We start from the raw sequence: 26,889 nt of genomic DNA, 5'->3' as shown, positions 1-26,889 counted from the left end.
GTGACCACGTGCATCCTCTCTCCCCCAATCAGCAGCGGCCCGGCGGCGGTAATGAGAGCAGAGAGGCGGGCGCTGAGACGGGCGGGGGCGCAGCGGCGGTAGCAGCAGTAGCAGCAGCGGCGGCGCGAACAACGCGGCTGCTGATTGGCGCCGGCCCCTCCAATCGGCGGCCCCCTTCCACCCGGCGGCGAGGCGAAGGGGGCTGCGTGTTTCCGGAAGACGTGGCCGTTGCAGCCGCCGCTTCTCAGCCCCGCGCTCCCGGCCCCGCCGCTGCCGCCACCATGATCTCCCTCTCGGACACCCAGAGTAAGCACCGCCCCCTCGCCACCGGGAGTCCGCCGTGGGAGGGGAGGGGAGAGGAGAGGAGGGAAAGGAAAGGAAAGGGGAGGGGAGGGTCGCGTCGCGTCGCCCGCCGCGGGGCTGGGGCCGGCGGGCGCCGGGGAGGGGGCCCCAGTGGCGGCCGAGCGGCGCGGGGCGAGCCGGGCCCGGGCCCGGCCCCGCCCGGCCCCCTCGCCTTTTGTTTGCGGTCCCGCGCCCGCCGGTCGCAGCCGTGGGAGCGGTCGGGGCTGAGGGCCCCGGCCCGGGCCGGTGTGGCGGAGCGCCCCTGCGGAGAGCTCTCCGCCGTCCTCGGCCCGCGTCCGCCCCGGAGACGCGGCTCTCGGCGCTGGGGCGGGAGTCGCTGAGGCGGGGTCCGGCTTGCGCGGGCACCGGCTGGAAACCAGCGGCGGGCCGGGAACGGGAGGGGCGCAGGCGGAGCTTACCTGTCCGCGCCCGTCGGCATCGCCTCTTCGTGAGGGCGGTCAAAACGGCGCTGGCCCCGGCGTCGGGTCTAGCGGCGGTGCGGTGAGCCGTCAGGTGAAGCGGAGAGCGAGCTGGGGCGCGGGGCTGCGGCGGAGCGCTCGGCAGGGCTGGTCCCCGCGCCCCGGAGAGGGCGCTTCTGCCGCCGCCGCTAGCGTTTGCCTTGGGCTGGGAGATGTTCCGTGTGGGCAGGGGTGCTGCGATGCGACGGTGGCGAGAACGAAGGAAAGCCGAACGGTAAACAAAAGTAACCATTAGCTGAAGTCTTCTAGCGTGCCTCCATGTGGACGTTAGCGGTTTGGAATCACTGAACTGTACGTTAGTGGCTTCTCTTAACGTGCCGTTATCACGCTGAACGTTTGCAGGTGCAGCGAGGGGGTTTTAAGGTGAGGACCAGACACTCAGTCTGAAGGAGGGGGGCGGGGGGGAGAAAAATGTACTTGCATGTGACCGCAGTTTTGTTCTCACTGAATAGAAGACTTGGAAATAGAGGTGCTGAAAGGGAAAATACAAAGAAATCAAAGTAAAGGGGTTTGTAAGAGTTTAAACTTCAAGGTAAAGGAGAACGGGAGGTGTTTGATTTAAGTTAACATCTCACGTATGATGTGTTTCTGGCATGGTTGCCATGGAAGGAAATAAGTCAGCTTGATAAGCACTGTACTGTCAGTTATGAAGGAAGGCAAGTGTGAAAGATGTAGAAAAGAAAGTTAAAAAAACTGAGTTTAACTTGATAGCAGGATACTGGAAACAGAGGCATTGGAGAGCCAGTCAAGGCCAAGCATGAAGACAGGCAGAAAAGAAGGTTAGCGGTGTTCAAGGTCAATGATTTCTTGAGAAATTTAGGTGCCGTGCTCTGTTACTGGGATGGGTACTAACCCTTGGGGTTAACTTTTAGATTTCTGACTGATTAAACCCTTGCAGGCTTTGCTTTTCCCATTCTCCTGTTCTCCTGTCCAGAGTATTCATTGTGGAAAAAAAGAAAAATCTCTTCAGAAAGAGGACATCTGTTCACTGTTTCCTTTTCTTAGTTCCTCGTTTGGGACCTTCAGCTAACTCCAGTGCTGATTCTGTTGGTTTTAACTTTCAGAGCCAAGAGTAGTAAGTAAAATACTGTGGAGTTCAGGGGGGTTTTTTAGGGTGGTTTTTTTTTTCATTGTTTTTTTGAAATTCTGAAGATATTTCATCAGATAGTTTTAAACTCACTGTGGTCTCGAAAAATATGGAGTTAGCCGTAGAGTCACTGCTGGAGTAGTGTGATAAATACCTGGAGATGACTGCTGCATTAGTTGACGTTTGGAAAGTTTAAATTTGCAGCTGTAGTCTAGAACATTTTGTAAGCGATTCATTGAATGGTGTAATAAATCACCAGTAATTGCAAAAGAATGCACTTAGTTTTTCCCAAACAAATTAATTTTTCAGTACTAAAAAATACTACTAGCAAAATAATAATAGTTAGAAATTGAAACTTTTCATAACCTATAAACTGCATGAATTTTTGTCTTCTGAGAGCCTGTAGTGCACAATTCCATTTATTTTGTACACAAAAGATGGAGGATGTGTATTGTCTTCCATGAACTTTCACAGTCAATGTGTCTTAATATTTACTAAGCTGTTTCAATACAGTGCTGAAGTACTCTTACACAGCTTACAGGATTTCTACAGAAACATTTGAGAAAGTATTGCTCCCTCATTTCAGTAAATCATAATAGTTTAAAAAAAAAACATATTAAATGTCACATGGTTAGTATGCGTTTCTGCATTTCTAGGTATTGAAATGTATTTGAGTAATATGGGAAGGCTCTTCTGGTGCAGGAGAAAGCATTTAAAAATAATTCACACCCTCTATAAAAATTCCTAGTCCATTGTTGCAAAGATTATGTACAAAATCACTGTGCTTTTTTTTTTTTTCCTTCCCCTAAGAATGCTAGTGAAATATATTTCCAAATTCTGATATGAATCAAGTCAGTAATACCTTCTACTGAGATATTAGCAACAGGGAGTAATAGTCCTGGACTACTCATCTTCTTTCAGCAGTAGTTTTGGGACAATAAGAATGGTGGTCCTTTTTTTTTTTTTTTTTCTTTTCACTAACCAGGGAATATGCTTGACTTCTAAAGTGAATCTGAATCCGTTGTAGGAGTAGGTGATTACAAACATGTTTCAAATGAATACAGGAGAAGTGACAGAATAGTAATTGCAGCAGCTGTTGGGAGGTGGCCTCTGCCTTCTTGCTAGATCCCTACTTTGTGCTGTGTCTGTGAGAGGAATGAATACTCGCTTCCCATGACTGCATATTTATCTTATTGGCAGCTGGTAATTCCTTTGGAGTCCTGCCTCCAAGTGTTTTCCTTCCAGAATACAGATTGTTTCTGCTCTTCTAAAGTAGAGAGTAGTAGAGAAAAGGGCAGATTGCAATTATTATATTGCTTTTAGTCAGCAGATTCTCAATACTTGTTTACAATGAAAAATGGAATTGCAAATTGTATTTTCAATGAATGTCTGCAGTAAATCAATTGTAGCAGGTTACATAGTAGTTTTAATTCTGGGTGGTTAAAATGCTTATAGCAAAAGTTTAAAGTGGCAGGCAGTGCTGTAGAACTACAGATTTAATACCATGTGGTCTGTAACCTTGCTCAAGTTAGGGAAGTTGAATGTTGCTGTACAAATCTCTCTACTCTGGGGTGTTTTGAATTTTTTGCAATAACTAAATGGAAGTTCTGAAATAGGCAGAATGATACTCCTTTACTCCTGAGCTCTTCAAGCAACAGTAAACGATCAACTAGATCTACACTGCAGTCAAAAGTGCAACTGAAATACATTTATGTAGATCTGGCAAGCAGTAGCAGTGAAGGCTATGATAGTGTGGGTGGGGTTTCTTGTTTGTTTGTTTCAGGCTAGACTATACAAAACTACTGGGATCTTCAAAATATACCCATTTATACACAGATACAGACACACAAACTGGGCTGCCAGCCTGTCTATAGTAAGTATCGTGGCTGGTTTTGCTAGCTGGTTTTATGCATCCTGTAAGTTTCTAAATTTTCTGGTCGCAAGGATAGCAATAATGTAAGGGTGAGTGCATAGATAAATGCAAAGATTTTTGCAGCTGTGGTGTTGTCGTTTGTGTTATTTCTCCCATTCAGTCTGCATGAGAGTGACAGGAAGGCCTTAGAGGTTTAATTTTAAAAGTAGGATGTATTTCTAAGTATGGTCTTAGAGGCTATTGTCAAGTGGTAGCTTTAATCATAGCTTGATATTTTTAACCTGGTTTGTCAGACAGACCTTCCATCCTACTCTTGCCTTCACAGTATTTCTTGAGCAACCTTTACAGACAGGCAGAATTCAAAGATATGTAGTATCTACAAGTTTTGTGAAAACTGGCAACTGGCTGGAGACCCAAGCTAGTGTTTAATAGCCGTCAGCGCATGTGTAACTTGTAAAGAGCCTACAGCATTAATCTGAGTTGTGTTCAATCCAGAAGTTTGGGAAAGTGGGACTGCTATGCAAGAATATGGGAGGTGGAATGTGAGGTCTTGGGATGATGGAAAGGACCAGGATACTTATGTTACTGTGGTAAACATAATGGGATAAGAGTTGCAAATGGAAAACAAAGTTTCATTATCTGTTCACAAAACAATCCTTTTCTCCACACTAGCAGTAAATCAAAAGGGATGTCTTTGTGGTATGTATATATGCATGCATGCTTTCTTGTTGCATTCAATTTCAGTATATAGTTCTGAGTGTGTACTTTTTTGATAAGCAGCTTCCAAAGATCTCTCTGTCTGTTACTGAAGTAATTGGTGTCTGCAAGACTTACTATATTTGTACACTCAGGAAAGTTTTTAGGTAGTCATAAAATAGGCTGAGTTTTTCTATAAATTTAAAATGTCAGTAGATTGGACGTTCTAAGTTTTTCATAATTTTTATGCATGAGTTTTTCCTGGTACTATGTTCTGTTACATGCCTAAATTTGTTTCTTTTTCAGAAATTGGAATGGGACTAACAGGGTTTGGAGTGTTCTTCCTTTTCTTTGGAATGATACTCTTCTTTGACAAAGCTCTTTTGGCTATTGGAAATGTAAGTGCCTTCTGTTCAGTCTTAGATTCTGCACTGCTTAGAATTAAGTATGTGATATATTAAAAATAAAAATAGAACAATAAGTTGTCAATTTGAAACTATCACAAAAAATACTGTGGCAATTTGGTATAAAGGAAGAGTTATGCTCAGCGATATGAGTGAATCATTTTTCCTGATTAAAGCTAGAACAACTCATGTGAATCTAAATATCGTACCTCCAGGTCAGGCCTGCGGTATGTTGGTCAGACAAGAAGCAGCTTGTTCCACAGTTATGCTGCTGCAAATATGATTTCTAGATTGGCTGTCATTACTAATGCTTTCTTTTTTGCGGTCTTGTAAGGTAACTGTCAAATTTAAGTATATATTTGGGTAAGAATAGTGAAGCGTTCTGTACACGCTAGCAAATGTAGCTTTGTTGTGCTTTATGACAAAAGAAAGAAGTATGCATTGCTGATAGTCTGGCTTTAGAAGAGCCAATCACCCTTCATAGTAGAGAGATTTAACATCTTTGGTTTTTACCAAATCAAAGTTTTCACTTAAAGCAGTATACAAACTAAATCCTAGTTCTGGTACACAAAATTCCCAATTCAAAGCAAATATAAAATGACAGGGTGTTTTCTGAATGTGATAATCTCTGTGCCTCTGCTGTTCTCGGCTTCGCCAGCCAGCCAAGAGCACAGCCTGGTAGAGGTTTGCATCCTCTTTTGCTGATGCCTAGAAGTCTGTAGTCAAAACTGATCAGTTTCATTCTCTGGCAGCAGAGTCAAACACTGAGATTCACGAAAGGAAAATATATATATATTTGCATTTGGGTGCATAAGTTAAAGCAATGTTCTGAACCATCAGTAAAGTGTATAGTGGAAGAGTGAAAAAAATAAAATAATGCTTATTTTTTCTTTTCCTAATGTAAGGTAGAAATAAAACATCCTGTTTAGGGAAAATGATGAAAACACAGGTAGGAAGAGACAATGACAGGCTATGTCGTAGCCAAAGATAATGCAAGAAAAGGTACTATATCCTTACAGAAAGCTTAAAAAAAAAATATCAGAAAGGGGAAGAGGTGGTAAGAAAATAGTTTATTAAATAACATACAAAACTTAAATTTCATTTATAATCTTGAGTAAAATCTGAGATACTATCCCCTTCTCAGCAAAAATGTTGCCCAGGTGTACACTTACAAGCTGAAGTAAGTACAAATCCTGTTGCTAAAGGACACTAAAAGTAGTTCAGACTAGTTGGGACTAGTGTGATAGTGTTCAGTCTATACTGGAACTAGTAAACAGTAGAAAGAATATACACAGAAAAAAAACCCCAAACCAACAAGTAAAGTAACTGGTAAAGCTCTTCAACCAGTTTCCTTTTTTGCCTTTGAACTGTTCAGTAGATTGGTACAAGCTGTTGAAGATGTCCATGGTATAGAACAGAGGTGCTTTTGTAACACGTCTGTTCTCAGTTTTTAGGAACCTTTGCTGTCAGTGGTACTAAGCTTCAGCACTGCTTGTGGATAACGATCGTACTTATGTTATGGGACAGATATAACTGTTGTCACCAGGTCTTTTGCCATGATTGTGTTTGTCAGAGACCACAAAGGTAGACTTTACTTTTTAAGCAGCTGAGAGAAGAGTTTTGAATGCTAGCTACAAGTGCTTCAAGATGGACTTTACCAAAGAAAATCACTAGTAAATTCCTTCTCACCATCTGTCTTTTGGTATTAAAAAAAGTTATGCAAGAAATGCAATATGATTTTGTAGAATATATATGTTTACATACTAAATTTAGGAATATAATTAGCTATTTTCTTTCTTTGGTTGGTTTTTGTCTTTTCTAGGTTTTATTTGTGGCTGGCTTGTCTTTTGTTATCGGTTTAGAAAGAACGTTTAGATTCTTCTTTCAAAAACACAAAATGAAAGCAACGGGCTTTTTCCTGGGTGGTGTGCTCATAGTTCTCATTGGTTGGCCTTTAATAGGAATGATCCTTGAAATTTATGGGTTCTTCCTATTATTCAGGTAAGACTTGTTTCAAAATACCTTTCTATATTGGTGTATATAGGAATAAATGTATTTGTTTAGTGTTGCTGCATTACAGCTGACAAAGCTGCATACTTTAAATGTTCGCTTTTGATAGATTTTATATAAAGTTACATTTGCAAGAGGTGGCAAGTAGGTAAGTATTTTTCCAAGACTCAAATCTGCTAAGGTTTGTGAGGTGTATACCAAACTGACTTTGGCAATGTTGTTTATGTCTAACGAAAGAATTGTAAAGCTTCAAAATGTCTGGGAGCCCAAATTGTTAGCAGTGCAAAGTTTAAATATTTCCTCCTTAAAAAGGCAACTTAGATACTAAGTATTTATTGGTGGGGAATTTGTTCTTTTCTTTAACAGATGGGGCAAAATACTTGGTTACAAACATGCTGTGTTTGTAACCGTACCATTTCATTACTATGGTAGCCCAGTGGAAAGATGTCTTCTGTCGTGTTTCATTACACTTGTGCCCTAGTATAGTCAGAACTGCTGGGTTTGGTTAGCATTATCTTGACTGAGTGAAGGAAAGATGAAAATTCTTATGTTTTGAACAGCAATCTTGATATATGTTATAACTTTCACAATGTGTCATTTAACTTCTTCATAAATGCAATCATAATGGTGAAAGAATTTAACTTGTTACAACCTGTATATATCTATATTTTTATTTCCATGGTTGAAGTTCCATACTTCAGTATAGAACAAAGTACAATGCTAGTAAGTAAGAAGGATGACTTTTAGTTGTTCTTGGACTTCTGTTCAGATGAAGACTGTTTCAATAATGCTTATTAATCTAATAACAGACCCCTAAAACCAGACCCCTTTTCGAAGTGTTCGGCTACCGGCTAAATAGTACAGTTCCTGTTAATCAAAATCAAACCACTGTTCTCATGGCGCCTTTTTTTCCACTCAGTGAAATTGTACGTTAATCTTGTATTTAGTTTAGATAAAATGTTTAAATATTTTTTGAAAAAAATCTTAACTTGGCTCCTACTGAAGACAGTGAGATTTCTGAAAATCAATTTTGCAGTTTTAATATATGCTTCTTATTGTTGTACTTCGTATTACCCTGAACTCTGTCACTGCAAGTGTTTTGAAAATCAGTGTTTCACTGTATATTGTCATTTCTTGCATGTAGAGCTTGGGTTTAATCAGCCAGTACAAAGCAAGTAGAGTGTGTTTCTAACCAAACACCCCTCCTTTTAAAAGATCTCAAAAGAATTACAAATTACGATGTCTAAGCAGGTATGGTTGTGGATTATCTATTGGTGCTAGCCAGGGGCCAGCAAGGTAAAATAATGTTGAAGGGATTATAGAAGGTCAGTAGTTATCCCTACTAGGTCATTAGGACTATCCCTTAGCCAGAAGAGTATCAATAAGGGATAGATAATTCCAGGTGCGAATGTTTGTCTGATCTGTTTTAATTTAAAACATCTCTAGATCATCTCTTCTAGTGCTTAATAGTTCTTAGAATCTAAATCCCTTGCTACAATGTCAGCTAGTTACTACTTCAAACAAAGCTTTATGTTTTGCTTCAGTCTTGTTCATTTCAACCATTATTGTGTTTTCAGCCACTTGCTTCTTTCTGAAGAAGTTAAAAATGGAGCCTTTCCGCAAGCATCACTTTATACAAATCCTCAGGATCCCGCTGTTTGGTTGTGTAACAGAAAACTTCCCTGGTTGTCATTGGTCTCTGAAGTACATAATTTTCTTAAGCCCAAGGAATACCAGATCAATTTATGCACCTTTGGATTTTTTAGGGCAGTATGCTGTGAGGATGGGCATTTCTGTGTATCTTAATGGTTCTAGTCATGTGGATTACCAGGACTTTTATATGGAAAATCTTTATATTTACCAAGAGAAATTTAGCAGTTCTAGTAACTTTACTTCAACTCAGACTAAGATAGTACAAATGTAAACCACTGTATTGTACTTTTTTCAGATCCCTATAGAATCTTTTCTTGTAGGCTGTTGTCTTGCATATCTAGACTACTTTTACAGTCACCTTTCTTACACCCTGTAGCAGTAATTGCAGAGCCTTTGCTGTCCATAAAACAACGGTTAGGAGCTGGTGACCAAGAACATGTAAACAAATGACAGGATTGCAAAGACTTTTTTTTTTTTTTAAATATGCATCTGACTGAAGTGAGACACACACACAATTATTGTTTTACTCTGCTTTAAATCTAGCATGTCTTTCCCTTCTTGTCTTTATTTAACATGCTGCCACAAGTTTCCCGTCAGACGTTTAGTTTTTTTCCATACTTCCACATGCTCGGATTGCATTCACTGGAGAAAGCTATTATGGGACATTATCTCTTGAACTCTAAGCTGCTTTTGGAGCCTTGTTCAGATTACAGGCATCCAAAGTTATGGCTAACAATATTATCCTTCCTGTACTGACTATTCCTTATTCTTGGCTACACCAGTTGTTTTAATCTGTTACAAGTGGTTTGTGTGCCCTGCATCACAATTTACTGGACCACTGAAATGATTTGGTCTTTAAAAAAAGAAAGTGTCCAGGAAAAACTTGCTGATATTGGTACTACCCAGCAAATAGTTCTTACCAGTGTAGTGAAGAGGATGATGACTTGTGAAACTTCCCTGTTTCAGTGTGGCTGAGGTCTCATTACATGTTAATCCTTAATCTACACAGGGAATGTATAGCTCAACAAGAGAGAACTCAGAATGCCACCACCAGCTGAATTGCTACAATTGACTGCAAACAGCTGAGCTACTGCCATAGAAAATTTGTTTTCCTGCAGCAGAAACAAAGTGGAAAGCACAGGGGGCTACACCACAGCAGCTGTGCTAGGCAACATCCTCTGGCTCATGATTCAAATCTCTGACTTTACATAAATTTGTGAAATAAGTGAATACACAACTCTGTCGTGCTCAATTTTCTTTAGTTAATGTAAAGAGTACCATATATGGTTTCAAAGGGGATTATTCAGAATTAACTTCAGTTGTTTTTACATTGGGTATTGCAAGAATGTATTTCCTATAATGTAAAAAGAAATTACCTCAAAATATGTATGGTAATTTTGAGAAATTAGTTGGGAGCATCAGTTCTGTTGACTAAGTTGGGTATTCTTTCTTCAGTTATTTTTTGAAGAGCTGACTGAGGGTTGTCACCTATGAAGAAAATTGAGTCCATTTAAAAATAAGGTGTTTCTTTCCTGGTTTTCTCCTTTCTCTGCTGAATGTATGTTGATGTATTTGGTAAAATTAATGTGCTACTAACAAGCTACGAGATTTTATGTAACCCGGGTTTAAAAAAATACCTCCTATTTCTTCATTTTATAGCAATATGAGAATAGTTTAATTATAAAAACTAATACAATCTTCTGATATCTTAACTAAAGGGGGTTCTTTCCTGTGGTTGTTGGCTTTATTAGAAGAGTTCCAGTTCTTGGATATCTCTTGAATTTACCTGGTATAAGCTCGGTAAGTGTTTGGTACTTCATGCAAAATTTGAAGCTTGTACTGTTTTTTGGTTCCATTGTTATAGCAATAGTAGAAATGCATCAGAAATAAAGAAAATATAACTTTAGAGCAGTGTCTTTGAGTGTATTCCTGTATAGTTCTTGCACCATACAGATCGCCTTCATTCCCAGTGAAAGACTTCTAGATGTAAAAGGAACAAAAGGATACCTTTGCAGAAGCTTACATGTTGTGAAGTGGAAAGAGCCCTGGATTGTGATTTGGAGCGCTGGGGTTCTGCTTTCTGCTTCACTGTTATTGGCCCTAGGTGACCAAATAGGCAAATCATGCCACTGTTCTCTGCCTCTTCTCCTGTCTGTACGATGAGGAGGACACTGTTCTTCTTTGTGTAGTATTTGGATATATTTATGAAAAGTTGCTTGTAAAAGCAAACAGTTTAGTTCAACATTATGTTGCAGCTTGTATGGCAAATCCAGAAACCCTCATGTGCATAATCATTCATCAGATATACTTTTTAAGGTCCACTGCACCAGACTGCAGCTTGCATTTACTAAGATTTGTATTTTTTCAAATGCAGTTTTCCATTTTCTTAACCAAATAGCCAGGGATTTGAAGACAATTAACAGGTGCCAGAAAGATGGTAATCTAGGGTGTTTCAGTCAACTACTTTTACTGTGCTAATTTCTGTACATATTTTAACACAACCATTTTTAACCCTAGTTTTGAAAGCAACAGTTTTAATAGCTGCTACTAAAAAATTATAGGGGGTATAACTTAGATGTATACAGGCTGTTTTTTTAAAAATTAGTGTTCAAGGTCATCTGTTCCAATCTTACAGTTAGGCCAAGTTCTGGCTCATAATTCATGATCAATTGAATGTTTCATTTGTCAATTGATCTTACTTAGTCATATTTAATTTGATCATAAAGGGGTTAAATCTTGTTTTAAAAAGATAATTGTTAATGTTTTATTCAAAGCCTACGTAGGCTCAGAAGAGAATCCACAGTAATGGTCAGTTGGAATATCTTACTTGGTCTACTAATGCATGTGTGGCTGATACTGTATTGTTTTGTTTTAATCATTAAGCTAGCAGTGTTATCTGCATTCTTCTATTTCCTTTTTCATTCTGTTGCATCTTCATGTTGCACTGTTAATGTCTATATGAGAAAAACATGTCATGCAGAAACACAATTGCAATGTAAGGTTTTTAATTTTCACAAACTTAAACCATGAGACCTTGGTGAGTACTACTTGACTCTCATTTTCAGTCGCATACTAACTGTGCAAGTAGCAAGTAATATTTGAGAGTAACTTCACTGTACATAAATGTCATGCAGCTTAAAACCTTTTTGTCTCCTTTTCTACAGCTTGTAGATAAAGTTGGAGAAAGCAACAACATGGTATAATGACGAGAGGGCAGAAGACTGATTCTAAACTTACTGTATTATTTATAAAATCCTTTTGAAGAATACTCAGCACAAAGATTAAGTTGTGTACAAAGGAAAAGCTTGTTACATTCTTTACATAACAGTTTAATTTAAAATGTATAGTCAACAATATACATTAGAAAAGAAGCCCTGCAAGTGTGCTTCTAGGAAAGTAACTCCAGAGTTCAGGAAGTAAACTGAAGAGGTGAAAGTCATGGAATAACTCATGTTACAACTGTTCAAGACTATCTTTGTTGGTTTTGGAAAACATGCTAGAGGCAATGAACCCTTGTGGAATTAACGGTGCCTGTACTTTACCTCCTTATTTTGAAGGTGCAGTAGAGCAAACAGGCCTACATTTTTAAGGGTGACCCAAACTTATCCAACCCTCTGCTTGCTATCCTCAGAGTGCAAAAAAAAAAAAAACCAAACAGAAAACTTCTTGTGTGACAAGAGATGCATCTTTGCATGAAGGTTAAGATGACTATTCATCTTTAAGTGTATTATGACAAAAAAAAAAAAAAAGGAAACCCTACATGGTTCTGTTGTAAACATTTTTGTAAATATGTGGCTGAAATAAAACATTGTTATCTTAATGTTTCAAAGCCAAATGTAAGTTGATTGTATTTGCCTTCCATTTTGGAATAAGCAAAAGGTCAATCTTGAATAACCGTGGTCTTAAATGTTGGTTCTGAACATGTAGAGCTCAGCAGGGAACTCTGGAAACTGACTTGCACTCCTTCCAGTTTGTTCTCCTTGAGTCATGTTACACGTGCATCCAGATGAGAATGTAGCCCCTTGTCACTAACATGATAACTTTGTGAAATATGCGTAGTTCACAAAAAATGCATTTGGTTAAGGTGCTGACATGAACCCTGTGAAATGTATCTTATCAAAATTTGAACCTTTGTTTTTAAATAGTTCGAAGGTAAGGTTTCTTTGTTTACTCTGGAACTACAAATTGACTTTTATTTTTTACAGTAATAAAAAGAAAACTTAAAAGTTCTGTGTATGTGAGTCTCTGGGGAGAAAATTAAGCTAATGGGGCTAACAAAAGATCAAGTGCCAATCTCCATATGTTTTGTAACTTGTTGCTTGGGTTACCTTCAAATAACTTCTATCAGTCACAGCAACAGCTTTGCTGTTACAGAGATTCTTAGCTAACCTGGAATAAATGTCCCCTACTAATGCAAGGATCACATTTCTGCTTCTATTGGAATGTTAAACATTGTGCACTTTCAATAGATTTAGTTACGTAGTGTCCTCACCTAACAAAACATGATCATTAAGTAAACTGTATTTGTGCAGGCTTTGGGGGTTTCTGCCGTTTAACTTTCTTTTCCCTTAAATGTAATCTTAAAAAAAAAATTACCAAAATGCAATGGTAGTATTTCAAGTAGCTATGTAGTCTTAAAGGTCTAATTACTGTTTTTTTGTTTGTTTGGTTGGTTGTTTTTTTTCTTTATCATGCAGTTAAAATTGGTATTCCAAAATAACTGTTAAGTTATGAAGAATCCTCGTATACCAACCCTTTTGGAAATTGCTGTGAAGTTTATTTGTATAAGACTTCTTCTTTTCATTACAACTGTATAAATAGCCACAATCTACTATTCCAAATGTTTAATTTGCTTCCTTCTCAAACAGGCACAAAATGATTCAGTGAAAAAATGCCATTGTATTTATGATGAATAGCATCTGAAAAAATCAGTGTTTTTATTTCATAAATGACAAAAAATGGCTATATTTGCCTGATGGCATGTGTGTTATAGTTTACAGACAGGACTAAATACGACTTGTGGCTTCTACCTCAAGAGATAAACCAATTTTAACTGCTCCTGTAGATCTCTTGTGTGTTAAAATGACTAGAGAGTAACACTACAGCAGTTTAGCAAACTCATCTTGTTTGCTTTGGTAGAGCACTAGTCTGTACTGTGGGAATCAAGTACTGTTTAAAGCAGACAGTGTTCATCATTTACATTGGAAGTCAGCTACCTGAAGGTTTTTATTCTTGTCCTTTGAAAAGTAATGTGATGGGAAATGTGGATTGCACCCCATGACTGTGGAGCTCTGACTGAAAGCAAGTTGCTTGGTAAGCTGAAGTACCTTCATCAACAAGAAAGCTGATGGTACCTTTCAGAGGTGATGAATGTGGTGGTATATGTGATCTTTTAGCCCTCTGAAACACTGGGATGTAGGTAGTTCATCTCACTTCTATTTAATTCATTGTTTTAAATCAAAAGTCAATTTTTTGTCAGATGTGAACTGTTGTGAAAAGCGTCTGAGGGAACAAAATTGTACGTTGAATTTAGCATAGTCTTTATCCCTCAAGGTAATGTCTTTGAGACAGTTTTGCCGAGATAAGTGTGGGTGGCAGCAAAGGTCAAAATGACAGCCTTAAAGTGTTTCTGTCGTTGCAAAAATATCTCTAACAGAAACATGCTTGGAACATTTCCCCTTTTAAATGTAATTTATAATTGCTGCTTTAAAAATCGTGAGGATGGATCTTATTCTGAGCAGATGAATACTGTAAATATCCTTGTCATACCTTGAATAAATGGGTACCTTTTTCTATAATTTGTCTTTGTGTCTCTTTACATGCATGTTTTAAGAAAGTGTTTTGACAAGTTTTCCTTTCCAAAGGTTAGGGCGTGCATGCTGCTATTGGTTCACTATCTTACACTGTTGTGACTTTCATAGTAAGTAGAGTCTTTGATTAATCTTTAATAGAAAAGTTTCCTCTTTTTCTTACAATAAACCTTTTACATAAACATCCCCCTAGTTATTCAAGTTCCAGTTTCAAACACATCACAACAAAATGTGGAAATTACAGTTACGTGGGAAATAGTTTCTTTGTTAAACTACCTCCTTTCTGAGGAAATAACTGTGAAACTTTAGGAGAAAAAGGATACATGTCTAGAACTTGGAGCAGGTTCTAGTCCCTGTGCTTTCAGTTTAGTTCAAGGATATGAGTGTGAGCTATTGATAGCCTAGAGAGTGGCCTGATAAGCAGGTTTACTATTCTGTGGTGGTCTGCAAGCTTGCAGCCCACTGTTGAGGATTTTCACAAAGAGAATAGAACAGCAAAGCAGGGATTTTAGTTGGTTGTTGAGGTGGTGTGTTGGTGCTATGTGCTAGTTAATGCCCTAAAAACTTACTTTGACTAAAGTTGCAGCCTCTCAGCTATTACCAAAGTCAGTTCTAGCTGAAGAATACCAAGGAATTTAACTTGGTAAAACTTGGTAAAAACTTTCTAATTTAAAAGGACAAAATTCCCAGCTACATCTAGTTATATTTGTTAAACTGTGAGAGGTATAATGTTAATCTGTATGTAGCTCATGGCCAGTTACTTTCAGTGAACAGTTGCCATTTATTAACCAGGAACACTTTGTTATTGCTCCCAATATAGTACCACTGTAGTTCAGAGCCTCTGTCAAAAACATTGTAAAGAAAGGTATCTTTACAGTAGATGTCAAAGCAAGGTTTTATTGGATTACTTTAAAATTGTTTCCGCACGGGATTTCAAGGTACAGGCCCATCTAGGTGTTGCTGTTCTGGTTTGCTTGATACCAGGCTGGAAGATAGAGTCTGCATCCCTAAACCAAATGTAGTATGTATGTCTCCCAGCTGTCTCTTCAGATGTCACTGCCAACCCTTGGACTCCTGTCTCTATTTCTCTGGCTGCCATGTCCTGGCTTGCTTTGGCTGTTACTTCTACCCTTCAGATTGCCATTACCAGCTACGACAGCACTAGTGTGCTGTTACCAGACTAACTTACCCAGAAGAATTTGGCCTTTGTGGCCCATTTGCTCTATGCTTCACCCTTCTAGTATTGGTCTTGGCATATCAAAGCATCTTTCAGAAGACTTGGATATCACGCTCAGTCCAACAAAGAGATTCTGCAGATACTGTAATCCCTGGCCAAGCCTAATTTCGGCACAATTATTATATGGTAAAGCATAGTCCTCAAATAGGTAAGAATTTAAAGAAAAATGACAGGTCTAACGTGCAGTAATTTGATGTGGAATTCGTTATCTCAAACTAAGTGTTATGGCTGATAATTTGGGGTATTGCTCAAGATCTGTTTATAGAAATGCATTTAGGTGTTTATACCAGTCGTTAATGTCTAGTTTACCTGTGAAGTAGAAGTAGCGCAGGTCTGGAGGAACCCACGTGCTTTTCAGCAAGTATACCTGTATACTTGCTAGCAGATACCATTTTTCGTAGTAGTAGAAGTACCACTTTGCTGGGGAATGTAATGGATCTCCTATAAAAATATATAGGTTTGGAGTATCTTATTGCATACGATGCTGAAAGCTCATAAAAGCATTGGGTTCCTAGCTGGCTTACCACATACGGGAATTTCTCCACTGAAAGGGCAGCAGTGTTTAGCCTGCTGTTCCGTCCAGGGGCGTGGATCTCATCAAGATCGGGAGCCAACGTGTTTATAACCGAGAACTGGCCTCCTGCACCATCGAACTGGCGGTGCAGCTGACCTCGGGCAAAACGTAGGTGACCCACAACCTCTTTATTTTCCTTTTTTTCGGTGCCCCGCTCTGAACCTCGGTCCGGCTCCGAGCCGGCCCTCCCGCCATCAGGTGCGGCGGTGGTCACCCGGCGGGCCTCGGGCCCTGGCGGGGCGCGGGGCTCCCGGCGGCCACCAGGGGGAGCCACGAGGAAGAGAAACGCCGGGGAGGCGGCGGAGCCCCGCCGGGGCGGCGGGGAGGGCCGGGGGGCGCGGGGGATTCACCGGCGCCTTCTGGGCGCCAAGCACGGAGCCTACGCCGCCCAGGCTCCCCGAGGCAGTGAGCGGGGCTGTACCTGCAAAGCCGGGGACTGGAGGTCGAGTGGTGGTACCTCACGTGGTGGAGGGCACAAGATACTGTTTATAGTCTTCTTTTCAAATCAGCCGCACAACGAGCCAACGGTTCGGAGTCCTACAGAGGGTAAGTGGGGCCCGAAATGTCGTGAAAGTTTCTGGCTGGTTTGTTGTGTGCTTCTCTTTAAGCGTGATTTAATTTAGACTGGGGAACCGCAACGTGGCTATAAAACACGAAGCGGATGTTGAGCTCTTTATAGGGAGCCGTTTGTGCCAAAATGCTGCATGTCGGCCCCTCTCTTGGCTGGCAGGATTTGAAGCAGCCGAGTTGTAATTTGGAGATTGGGAAAGCGGGCTTTCCTCTTGCCACAGCCCAGCTGCCTCAGTGCGTCCTTTTCTCCAGGCACTCAAAAGCTCTTCCAGTAACATCAGAGAAATCAAGATTTCACATTGATTTCTACAGTTTAACTCTACTGCTTTGAAATAAAAGGCATTTTTGGCCCAAAATGTTTTACACCACCCAAAAAAAAAACATTGGGTCAGTCTTTAAATATTAATTTAGTTTTTGTATCAAAACCAAGTAGTTCAGCAGCGAGTCTTCCAGGCAGCCTGGTTGAGTGGCTTTTATCATTAACCATCTAACCTTGTGTGTCCGAAGAAGGGCAACGAAGCTGGTGAAGGATCTAGAGAACAAGTCTTATGAGGAGTGGCTGCGGGAACTGGGGTTGTTTAGCCTGGAGAGAAGGAGGCTGAGGGCAGACCTTACCACTCTCTACAACTACCTGAAAGGAGGTAGTAGTGAGGTGGGTGTTGGTCTCTTTTCCCAAGTAACAAGGGATAGGACAAGAGGAAATGGCCTCAAGTTGCGCCAGGGGAGGTTTAGATTGGATATTAGGAAAAATTTCTTCACTGAAAGGTCTGTCAAGCATTGGAACAGGCTGCCCAGGGAAGTGGATGAGTCACCATCCCTGGAGGCGTTCAAAAACTGTGTAGATGTGGCACTTTAGGACATGGCTTAGTGGTGGACTTGGCAGTGTTAAGTTAATGGTCGGACTCTATGATCTTAAAGGTCTTTTCCAACCAAAACGATTCTATGAACTTATGGGGAGAATTATCCTAAACTTGCTTACCCCCCCCCCCAAAAAAAAAATATAACAGCACAAAATATAAAGTGTTTCCCCTCATACTTTTCTGCCAGTTTTTAAGCAGGCCTGAGTGGGGGAGAAAGAAGCGACTTAGCAGTTATGAAATCTTGGCAGTTACCTTGGATGGGGAAAATGGGCTAGCGAGGAATCATGGTGCTTCCCTTAAAAGGTGAAGGACTGGGTTGATTTTGATGAGAACTCGGGATCCATGTGGCCCAGGTGCTAAAGCCTCAGATGGAGCCAGCCGAGGGGGGCTCTGCTGCTGACCCAGCCTCTGAGGTGCTGCTGCCACCTGCAGCATCTCCCTGTGCCCCCATTCCCACCTGTGGTGCACCTAAACTCATTCTAAATGCCTTTTGAAGGCTTTGCTTCAGAAGCGTGATTGACACTTCACCTTCTGCGATGCGAAGGAAGCCAGCCCCGTTCCGGCAGGGCTGTGAGGCGGGCAGGCCTGAGGCAAGGCAGGTGCAGCGGCCCAGAACCTTCTGGAAGAGGCCTGCGGGGAAGGCCCTGCCCTGCCGCCCGCCGCTGAGGAGGCTGTGAGGAGGTGAAGGAGAGGAGCTAGAAAACTGAAGTCTGAAAGAAATGTTGGAAACAAACTCTGTTCTTGGTTAATTCCCAGAGCGTAATGTTTTTCTTGCTTCTCAGGGCAGAAATAAGTGACACATTCACAAAGTGCTTATTTAGGAAGAATGCGTAAAATGCTGTTTCCCTGAATGGGTGGGAATGAAAGGGCAGGAGACGTGTTTATTTGGTTCCAATTACTCTCTCACATGCAGGCGTTTTCTTTTCAGCCTTTTTTTTAGTGTTTTCCTGGTTGTCAGGTGTTCTGTGGCTGCTTTCACCTTTCCCTTCTCTCACAGCTCTTGTTTTTTAATGTCTTTCTGAGAGTGTAATTATGCAGTCTGCTTCTTTGTGAGGATGCCAGCTTAGACACTTCCCACCCTTTAGCATCTACAACAATTACTTCCTACTCCCATGCTTTTTGTCTGGGTTTTTTAAACCCAGATCACTCTATTAATTTGTTTTTACAGCAGAGCCCGCACACAGCAGAGTTGGCATGTCCAAAGAGGTGGAAAAATGGCATAATGATGGAAATGAGCACCCCGAGAAGGTGCTGCCACAAAAAGATCTTGCTTCTCTGAAAATAACATCCACTGAAACCTTGCATCTCACTCATGCCCTTCTGTGAGGTGACGTGTGGCTCTGACTATGAGTGCCACTGTGCCTTTATCTTTCTGTTTCTACAGAGAATCCTGTTTCTTCTTGTTTTCCAAAATGAAGACTAGTAATTGCAACCATCACTTTCTGTGTATAAGGCTTATTATTTCAACTTCTCCTATCATTCTGTTGTAGCCCAAAATGACAAGACTCTAATGACCTGTCCTTCTCTGAAATAAAAATAATTTTAAAAATTATCTTACCCTAATATTTTGTAGGTATATGAACACATATATAAGCATTATATTTACCTTTTTTTTTTTTTTCCTGTTAGGAAATTTCTACAATGGCAACCTGATTCTCATTCAAAGGTTTCTCTTCCCCTCACTCACTTCAGGACTTTAAAAACTTTCCACAACTGTATTCCCAGTTCTGCAAGGCAGCTATATGGAAATCATGTCCTGCAGTTACCTTCTTAATTGTTCTGAAGAGTTTTAGTTTGGGGACTGAAATCAGACACATGTTTTCCCTGAAGAATATTTTAGATGAAAGTTGATGTTTCCTTATTTTAAATATTTGTGCCAATGCATTTTCATGCAGTTGCAGAAACTAAGCACAACTGAGTTTTAGCACAAAATCTAAATAGAAGCAAAGTATTTCAGAAATATCAGAACATACCATTCCGATATTTTTGAAAAAGATACTTTAAAAAAAAAAAAAAGCTTTGGAACACATTTCAAAAGGGCTTATATTACAAAAAGCTTTGAAAATTTTAAAAGATCAAAATCAAACTGAAACACAAATTTTGTCAAAATGATACCTTTTGATTGAATCAAAATTGCTTTCCCCACATTTTACTACAGGAACTTTCCATTCCATTTCAGAAGGAAAACAATCTCAGAATCCCAGCTTCCTCTTAAATGGAAAACCTGGTTTCTACCCACCTTCACCCTATCCTCTTTATGCAGACCAGGGTTATAAGAGGAAACCTTTTAAAGTGTATCAAGCTATGGGGTTCTGCCCTTCATTCCTTGTAGAATTATGGAATTATACAAGTTGCCTCTTTCAAAATTCCCTATTTGGCTTTATATCATAGAGCCTCTTCATTTTCCCAATGGTAGTTCCTCATATTTCTGTGGCTAAAATGTGAATTTATTCAGTTCTGGTTTGGATAATGTGCGTGATTGAAACCCCTTTGGTCTTCTACAAAAATTCCACTCATGAGCCCACAGCAGGGAGAAGGAATGCTGTGTTCTGCATGGCTTCTGTGCAGACCAGCAGAAGGAATGGAACATACTAATCACAGGTTTTTGTGGCCACTCTACAAACATAATCTGCCCCTAGAGCCCCAGGTATCACAGCTCCTATTCACCTTGTGAATCTCTAGAATTTTTTGAAATGCTTCAGACTCGAAGTATATAAATTACCTAATTCTCTGTGAAAAACTTACTCATTAAAACTTCTAAAGTTTAACAGAGCTGTCAAGCGTTCACAGAATGCTTTGCATTAATGGAAAATCTAGCATAGAAATGAACAACAGCCTGTTTTATGAAAATAAAATATTCAGAATGTAGAAAATGTATGTTCTTATTGATGGATCAATACAACTGATTGAATTGGTAGAGGTAAAGTCAATGTCCCTTGCATTATAACTTCTGGAGTGCTACATAAGGAAATGTAACTAGATTGAAGTAATGCAAGCCAACACTGCAAAAATAGGTGTGTATGCACATTTACTAATGGCAATTTCGGTTTTGGGGTGTTGCAGCAAGATGCAAGTTTTGAGGTAATTTCTGCAGCTTCTCTGAGTTTTAGTCTCCTTTTTTTTATTTTTGTTTACAAATTCAGGGCCAGCTTGACTATCGATAAAAAGATCTCTTTTTAATATATATCCTAGGTAACTTAGTGTTTTGGCTTTGCACAAGTCCTCTGTAGTTCAGATAACATTTCTCCTTTCTCTTTCCTTTCCTTCTCCTATTTCTTAGTTATGCCCAGGCCATGGATTCTGCTCTGTACCTCAATAGTTGGCAGTAATTTGAGGATGACTTGAAGTGCATCTGTATGGTGGAGCATGATTCAGAGAACTAGAAAGAAAAAGGGCTCACAGCACAGTACTGTTCAGACTGGCAAAATGAGATCTGGAAACAATAAAACTGCATTTAAACAGCTTTTGTTCTAGAGGGATTCAGGATACTGAAGTAAGTCTGGAGAAACTGTAGAACCTCTAATAAGGAATGCAAAATGATATATGGATAAACATCATATTGAGGGGCAGACTCAGCATGACTTTTCTGAAAGGAAATCCTGACCTGACTACCTAGAAACTTCTTTGAAGGATTCAATGAACATGCAGACAGTAGAGGTCCAATTGATACAATCTACTTGGATTTCCAAAGGACTTGGCAAGGTCCCTTACCAAAGGCTCATAGAAAATAACCTCCCATAAGAAAGGTGCTTTTATGGTTGCTCTCATTAATTGGTTGAAAGACAAGAAACAGAAGAGAGAGAGTCTGTGCAATTGAGAAAATAGTAGGGAAATGGAAGCAAATAGAGAAAGGACAAAGTTTGCTGATGAGATTAAAACCTTCAGGGTAATGGTGTTCAATGATTCAGCCAAACTAGAGCTATCTGCAAAGAGTTACACAAGGACCTTATGAAATTGAGTACACAGTTGTCAAAATAACATATAATAATGTCTGCAAGTATAAAATGATACACATGCCAAAAGGAATACTAAATATATGTGAACGGTGATGGGTTGTGAATGACCTCTTACCTTTCAGGAGAGAAGTCTTGGAATTAGATAGTTTGTAAAAATATCAGTTGAGTTTAGTGCTCAGGAACAGTCAAATTAGGAAACAGAACACCAGGCATTATTAAGAAAAGAGAGTAAAAAAAAAAAAGTTAAAAATAAATATGGCTACCTGCATTTTGAGTGTTTTGTGTAGTTCATATCCCCATCCTAAATCAAGGATGATCAAGGGTATGGAACTGTTTTTATATTAAGACTAAAAAGATTAGGACTCTTCATCTGGAAAAAGGAGATGGCTGACAAACGATTCAACAGTAGCCTGTAAAATCACCAATGACAGAGAGAGGATGAATATTTTGATCTTCATGTGTGTTTACAGTCTCACAGTATCAGAAGAAGGGAGCATGATGTGAAATTTTCAAGTGGCAAGTTCAAAATAAAACAAAATTATGTATTTTTCCACAGAACAGAGCTAAATTGTAGAACTTATTAGCACAAGATCTTACAGATGCCAAATTTTACATGGGTTCAAGGAACAACCGAATTAATGGAACAAAAATCCATGAAGAACTGTTAAGCCTTAAGAATCCATCTTTCAGGAAACTGCTGTGGTACAAACCCCTTGAGGCTCAAAGAGCATATCAGGAAAGTGCCACTGCGTGCTTATTCTGTTCTTGTAACTCTTCTGTAGGCATCGTTATTGTCGACTGTCAGGATATTGAATTAAGTGGACCTTTGGCCTGACCCAGTATGGTTGTTCCCGTGTTGTGGTTGTAATCTGAAGGTAATTCATTGTGAATGGATTGAATTGCTCTCATGACCACTGAGTAGTAGTTCACTGATGATGAATTGCATCTGTCTGATGCTTCTTTGCTGCCTTCTCTGCCTCCTGGTTTTTGCTCCATCTTTCTTCTCTCCTAAATAGCCACTAAAACATGACCATTCAGATGAACTTTCATTTTCGGTAGTGTCGTTTACCGGTGTTTCTTTGGAATCCAAGTTTTTGAAATTCCATTAAATAGCACTTTCTTACCTGGCTGAAGAGTGTCAGGAACAGAGATCTACTTATGTTTACGTAACCAATCTCTGGCACTATACAAGAGAGAATAATTCACGTACATCATGCAAAGCGGAAGCTGACACTTTTGACAGTAGCATGGAGATGAAACAGCTTTCTGCAACTACTCTCAAACAGATCAGAAGGGGAAAACATTTATGCAAACAGTAGTAAAGGAAGAAAAGACTTAACCATAAAATCTGTAAAGATGAAAGTAAGCACATCGTGAACATTACGCTGTGGTTATGCTGGGATTTTCTCTTAAAAATTCATGGTTTTGTTGTACTACTACTGTACGGTTTCACTGACAGCAGCACTGGTAGAAGTAACAGAGTAGACCGGCCTCTGATGTTTAATCTTTTTTCTTCAGGTGCTGGCCACCTGCCTCCCAGGTACCTACGCACAGAAATCAGAGACAGAGTAGTACACGCCAGCTGGCTGTAAGACGGGCAGCTGAGGTATGAAGAGCTGTGAAGGTGTAGCTACGTGGACTTCAGCATGGACTAGGCAGTGGTTAGCAGGGGGAGGACCCAGAGCCCCGTTGTGAAACATCTGGCAATCCCAGCCAGCTCCGAATAAAATGGGTTGTGCGGGCCCCTCCTGCGTTCGTTGCCAGTGCTGGAGGACTTAGCACCAGTTGTGGCCGTAGCGGTGGAAGGCGGAAGGCCAGGGGAAAGCCTGCCTTGCAGCCAGAGAGCTGAAGGGCTTGCTAGCTATGGGAGGGGTAAACTGCGAGGTGTTTGGTGTGTCAGACAACTCGGAGGCAAGAAGGAGGAAATGACTCAGGGACTGAAAATGACGAGTTTCTTAATGCTGGTTAAGGCAGAGGGCTATGAGGAACGCGTTATGCTCAGTACAAATGACAGTAAAAGCATGGAACGGTCTCTGCCGGGCAGGCGCCGCGCACGGTGCGGGGCCATTTTTGGGACCGGCCGCGGCTGACCCTGCGAGCCGACCTGTCCCCGCGGATAGGTGCGGGCGGCGGGTTGGCATCCGCCGGCCTCGTCCCCGGCTGGGGTGCGCTGCCCGCGCGGCGCTTCCCCAGGGCGCGGCCGAGGGCGAGGCGGGGGTGCGGCGGGGCGGCCCGCCGGGAGGTGTGCGCGCCCGCCCGGAGGAGCGAGGCGGGGCGGCCCGCAGCCCCTCGCCGCTCTCCCCAGCGGCGGCCGGCGCGCGCGCCGCCCTCGCCCGCTGATGCAATCGGAGCCCGCAAGCGGCGGCAGCGGCCCCGGCGGCGCCCGCAGGCGGATCGGCCGGCCCTGAGCCCGCGCAGCGCGCCGCCGCAGCCGCAGCCGCAGCCGGGGGCTCGGCGATCCGCGGGGCTCCAGCACGAGCGCTGCCCGAAGCCGGCGGCGGCCCGCCGAGAGCCCGCTCCGCCGCGGCCGGGAGATAACCCGCCGTCTGCCATCATGATCAAGGTAAGCGGAGCGGTCTTCCTGCCAAAATCCCCTCGTCCATCCTTCGGGGGACGCGGAGCGGCAGGGGGACTTCTCCTTGGCAAACAAGGAAAGCGGTAGTTTACCGATTTGTGTTTACAGATTGCAGTGCTCTTGCTTGTTATTTGTGCTTTGCGAAGGAGATTTCTGTCCCCCAGAGATTTATTGTTTGAGATTCAGAAGCAGCATGCGTGCGATTCTACCTCTTTCCATGTTCTTTCATTGCAGGCAGCATGTGTGGAAAAGAAATAGAGTCGGGAGGGAGAAGGGGGGGAAGGGGAGGTGTATCATTTCCTCTGAGGGGGGGATTTCTTACTGTTTATTGGTAACAGGGGACTCTTAATGATTAAAAAGAAAAAAACCTGCAAAGGGTATGGTCTCCTAGCAGGCATCATGCCTTTTCCTGCCTGTGAGTTTATTATAGGTCTTATGTCTGCCATGGTACTAAAATAGACTATGGGTGATACCCAGTAACATGTATTTAGAGGTTTTGAGTAATTTCAGAAATAACTTTAAATAATGGAAGAGGAGTTGTCAGTAGTGAACACTAACGTGAGAGATAAGCATCTCTGGGAACTCTCCTTTTATAAATGTCATGTTTATGTTCTTCTGCTTAGTGAGGCTGATCTGGGGATTAAAAAGAAGTCTTGTCAAGACAAAGGGCATGGAGATAGCACGGGTGCTTTTCAATTAGATTGAGGGAACATCACAGCAACTTTATACCCTGTGGAACAGCTGCACTAAGAATAATTCTTGGGTTTTGAAGAAGGTCTGTGCTGGGCTGACTGGACTTCACAGTCGCAGCCTGGTGCCAAAGTTAGTAGCTGAGGAAGAATAAGGCTGAGTTATTTGCTCTCCTTGGGTAACTATAACAGATGGAATATGGGCACAACAGGTATGTGACTGGGAGGCATCCCCCCAGCTCCTCTCTGCCAATGATGACAAGTGTTACTCTCATCCCATCCTAGGTCTCATCAACATTGCTCTCTCCTGAGTGGGTCTAGCAGTGGTGCAGGTGCTACTGATGATGGCAGGGCTAGAATGGGTGAGTGCTCTGGAGGAGCCTCAGGAGGATCTGATTAGTCCCATTGGCATTTTCTGAATTTGGAGGGTGGCAGACCAGCCATGGCAGAAAACCAGTCTGAAACTACTCTCGGAAAATACCCAAGCAGCTGCCCCCAGCCAGAGTGGTGTTATCCAGCACCTGGCACTAAGGCTCTGGCATACCCATGCAAAAAAAAAAAAAGTAACAGGCAAGCCATAGACCTACCTGCCTGTTTGCTCAAAGCAGCACTGACATCTCATTGGGTTCTTCCCACCTGCACAAAACCTAACTTTGCTTTGTAATTTTACTGTAGAGTAGACAGCATGAAGCAATAGCTACAGCAGTAAAAGTACACTCTTGTCACTTGCAAGTGGTGTAGCCTTCGGCAAGTCAGTTCTGTCTGAGCCCTTTACCCTTTATTTGCCTCATCTGTTCAGACTGTAAGCTCTTCAGGGTTATGGCTGTCACTGTGTGTTTGTAGAGCACGTACCAAAGGTGCAGAAAATTACCATTTGATTATCATGATACTTATGCCAAAACCAATAAATTTATAAAGGTATCAGTAAGCAACAGCATTATTACACCTCCTTATCCCTTCATCTCCCCCTTCATCATTTCCTGCTTCTAGTCACAACCCTCCCTTTCTCCTTGAACCATTTCCAGCCCAACCTCAACCGTCTCTTCCTTGCCTGTTTAAAGGAATGTTATGTATAAGAAATGAATTATGCCTCTGGTTTCTGCAGTCCTGCCTTGTCCACCTGTTGCACTGATTGTTACTGACAGGCCTAGCACTCCTAACATTGCGTGATCCAGTGGATATTCTGATTTTTCCCATGGAAATTGAGTATTGAAATCTGCTGCAAAGTCATAGGTAAAAAAGAAGATTGCACAATCATTAGGTAGCTTTAACACAGTTGATACCTTGCTAAACCAGTCCATAGGCCATATCCTTGGTGTAATTTGATAGAAGAAAATAGTTCAAATGGAATTCACTAGTGATGAATTTATCCCTGGGAGGGCAATGTTAGGAAATGAGGTAAATCAGCTCATTAATTGTGTAAGCACTCAGTTACTCTGAATTTGTTCAGCCATTTTAAAACAATTTATTTGGTGTGGGCATGCTAAAGAATCAGGACAGACATTATTTTCATTACTTTCTTATGTTATGCCATTTTCCTAAATGAATAATCTTAGCTGAATGTATAGCAAACTGCAGATTATTAGTAGGTTTGAAGGCAGGACCTTCAGTGTTAGAATGAAGGAGCTAAGGGGTAAGTTCTGTTTGGAAATTTTGCACAATTAGCCTTAGGCCACGCATGTGAAGACTGGCATCTTCATGTTATGTACTCCACAGTGCTAGGTAAACTCATCAGAAACTTCTATGAGCTCAATACTGATTGTGCCTTTTGATAATAAATTGTGGCTATCCAACTGCCACAATGGCTGTGATGTAGAGATTAAATGCATAACCTTCATCTTGAATGTCTGAATTTTGGTGATACTTGGGCATAAATCAAAGTAGTACATGACCCTAATTTGTTATTCATCATCACTTACATGCTTGCAACTTGATACCTCCAGTTCTTACATAGGATGAAGTGAATGGGTGGTCCCATATACCTTGGAAAGAATTTCATTACTTTATGACTTTATACATTAAAGGGACAGGTAATATTACCTCATAAAATAGAGCACCTGTTGTAGAAGGGCAA

At 41.3% G+C, this 26,889-nt stretch overlaps 2 protein-coding genes across 5 annotated transcripts in view; both read left to right on the top strand.

The window, feature by feature from the left end:
* Positions 1 to 129: 129 nt before the first annotated feature.
* GOLT1B (golgi transport 1B) lies at positions 130 to 14,342 on the top strand. Of its 2 annotated transcripts, XM_052789131.1 has the most exons (5): positions 155 to 306; positions 4,784 to 4,875; positions 6,704 to 6,882; positions 10,263 to 10,344; positions 11,709 to 14,342. In XM_052789131.1, the coding sequence occupies exons 1-5, from the start codon at positions 282 to 284 to the stop codon at positions 11,745 to 11,747; spliced, it is 417 nt and encodes a 138-aa protein (XP_052645091.1). In that variant the 5' UTR covers positions 155 to 281; the 3' UTR covers positions 11,748 to 14,342. The 2 variants fall into 2 exon arrangements, with proteins under 2 accessions (XP_052645089.1, XP_052645091.1); XM_052789129.1 differs by lacking the exons at positions 10,263 to 10,344; positions 11,709 to 14,342 and adding an exon at positions 8,469 to 8,839 and having other exon boundaries at positions 130 to 306.
* A 2,275-nt stretch (positions 14,343 to 16,617) lies between these two features.
* BCAT1 (branched chain amino acid transaminase 1) overlaps positions 16,618 to 26,889 on the top strand; it is a 75,699-nt gene continuing 65,427 nt past the window's right edge. The window contains exon 1 of one of the 3 annotated variants that reach the window (XM_052789127.1): positions 16,618 to 16,711. Coding sequence is in view for 2 of the 3 variants with exons in the window: in XM_052789126.1 (XP_052645086.1) it covers positions 24,106 to 24,114 (9 nt within the window). In the remaining variant the exon portion in view is untranslated. Of the gene's footprint in view, positions 16,712 to 23,983; positions 24,115 to 26,889 lie in introns of those variants that run through there. The other 2 variants (XM_052789126.1, XM_052789128.1) reach the window with 2 other exon arrangements.

The sequence above is a fragment of the Harpia harpyja genome, chromosome 6 (genome assembly GCF_026419915.1).
Source record: "Harpia harpyja isolate bHarHar1 chromosome 6, bHarHar1 primary haplotype, whole genome shotgun sequence".
NCBI classification, from domain to species: Eukaryota; Metazoa; Chordata; class Aves; order Accipitriformes; family Accipitridae; genus Harpia; species Harpia harpyja.
The sequence above is the reverse complement of the archived record's forward strand: the minus strand, read 5'-3'. Positions and strand labels throughout refer to the sequence as shown.

Excerpts from the sequence above, each read along its gene's own strand:
- GOLT1B (XM_052789129.1), top strand. The coding sequence starts at position 282 with ATGATCTCCCTCTCGGACACCCAGA. Across the intron at positions 307-4,783 it reads CTCCCTCTCGGACACCCAGA|AAATTGGAATGGGACTAACA; the intron begins GTAAGCACCGCC and ends TTTCTTTTTCAG. Across the intron at positions 6,883-8,468 it reads GGGTTCTTCCTATTATTCAG|CCACTTGCTTCTTTCTGAAG; the intron begins GTAAGACTTGTT and ends TTGTGTTTTCAG.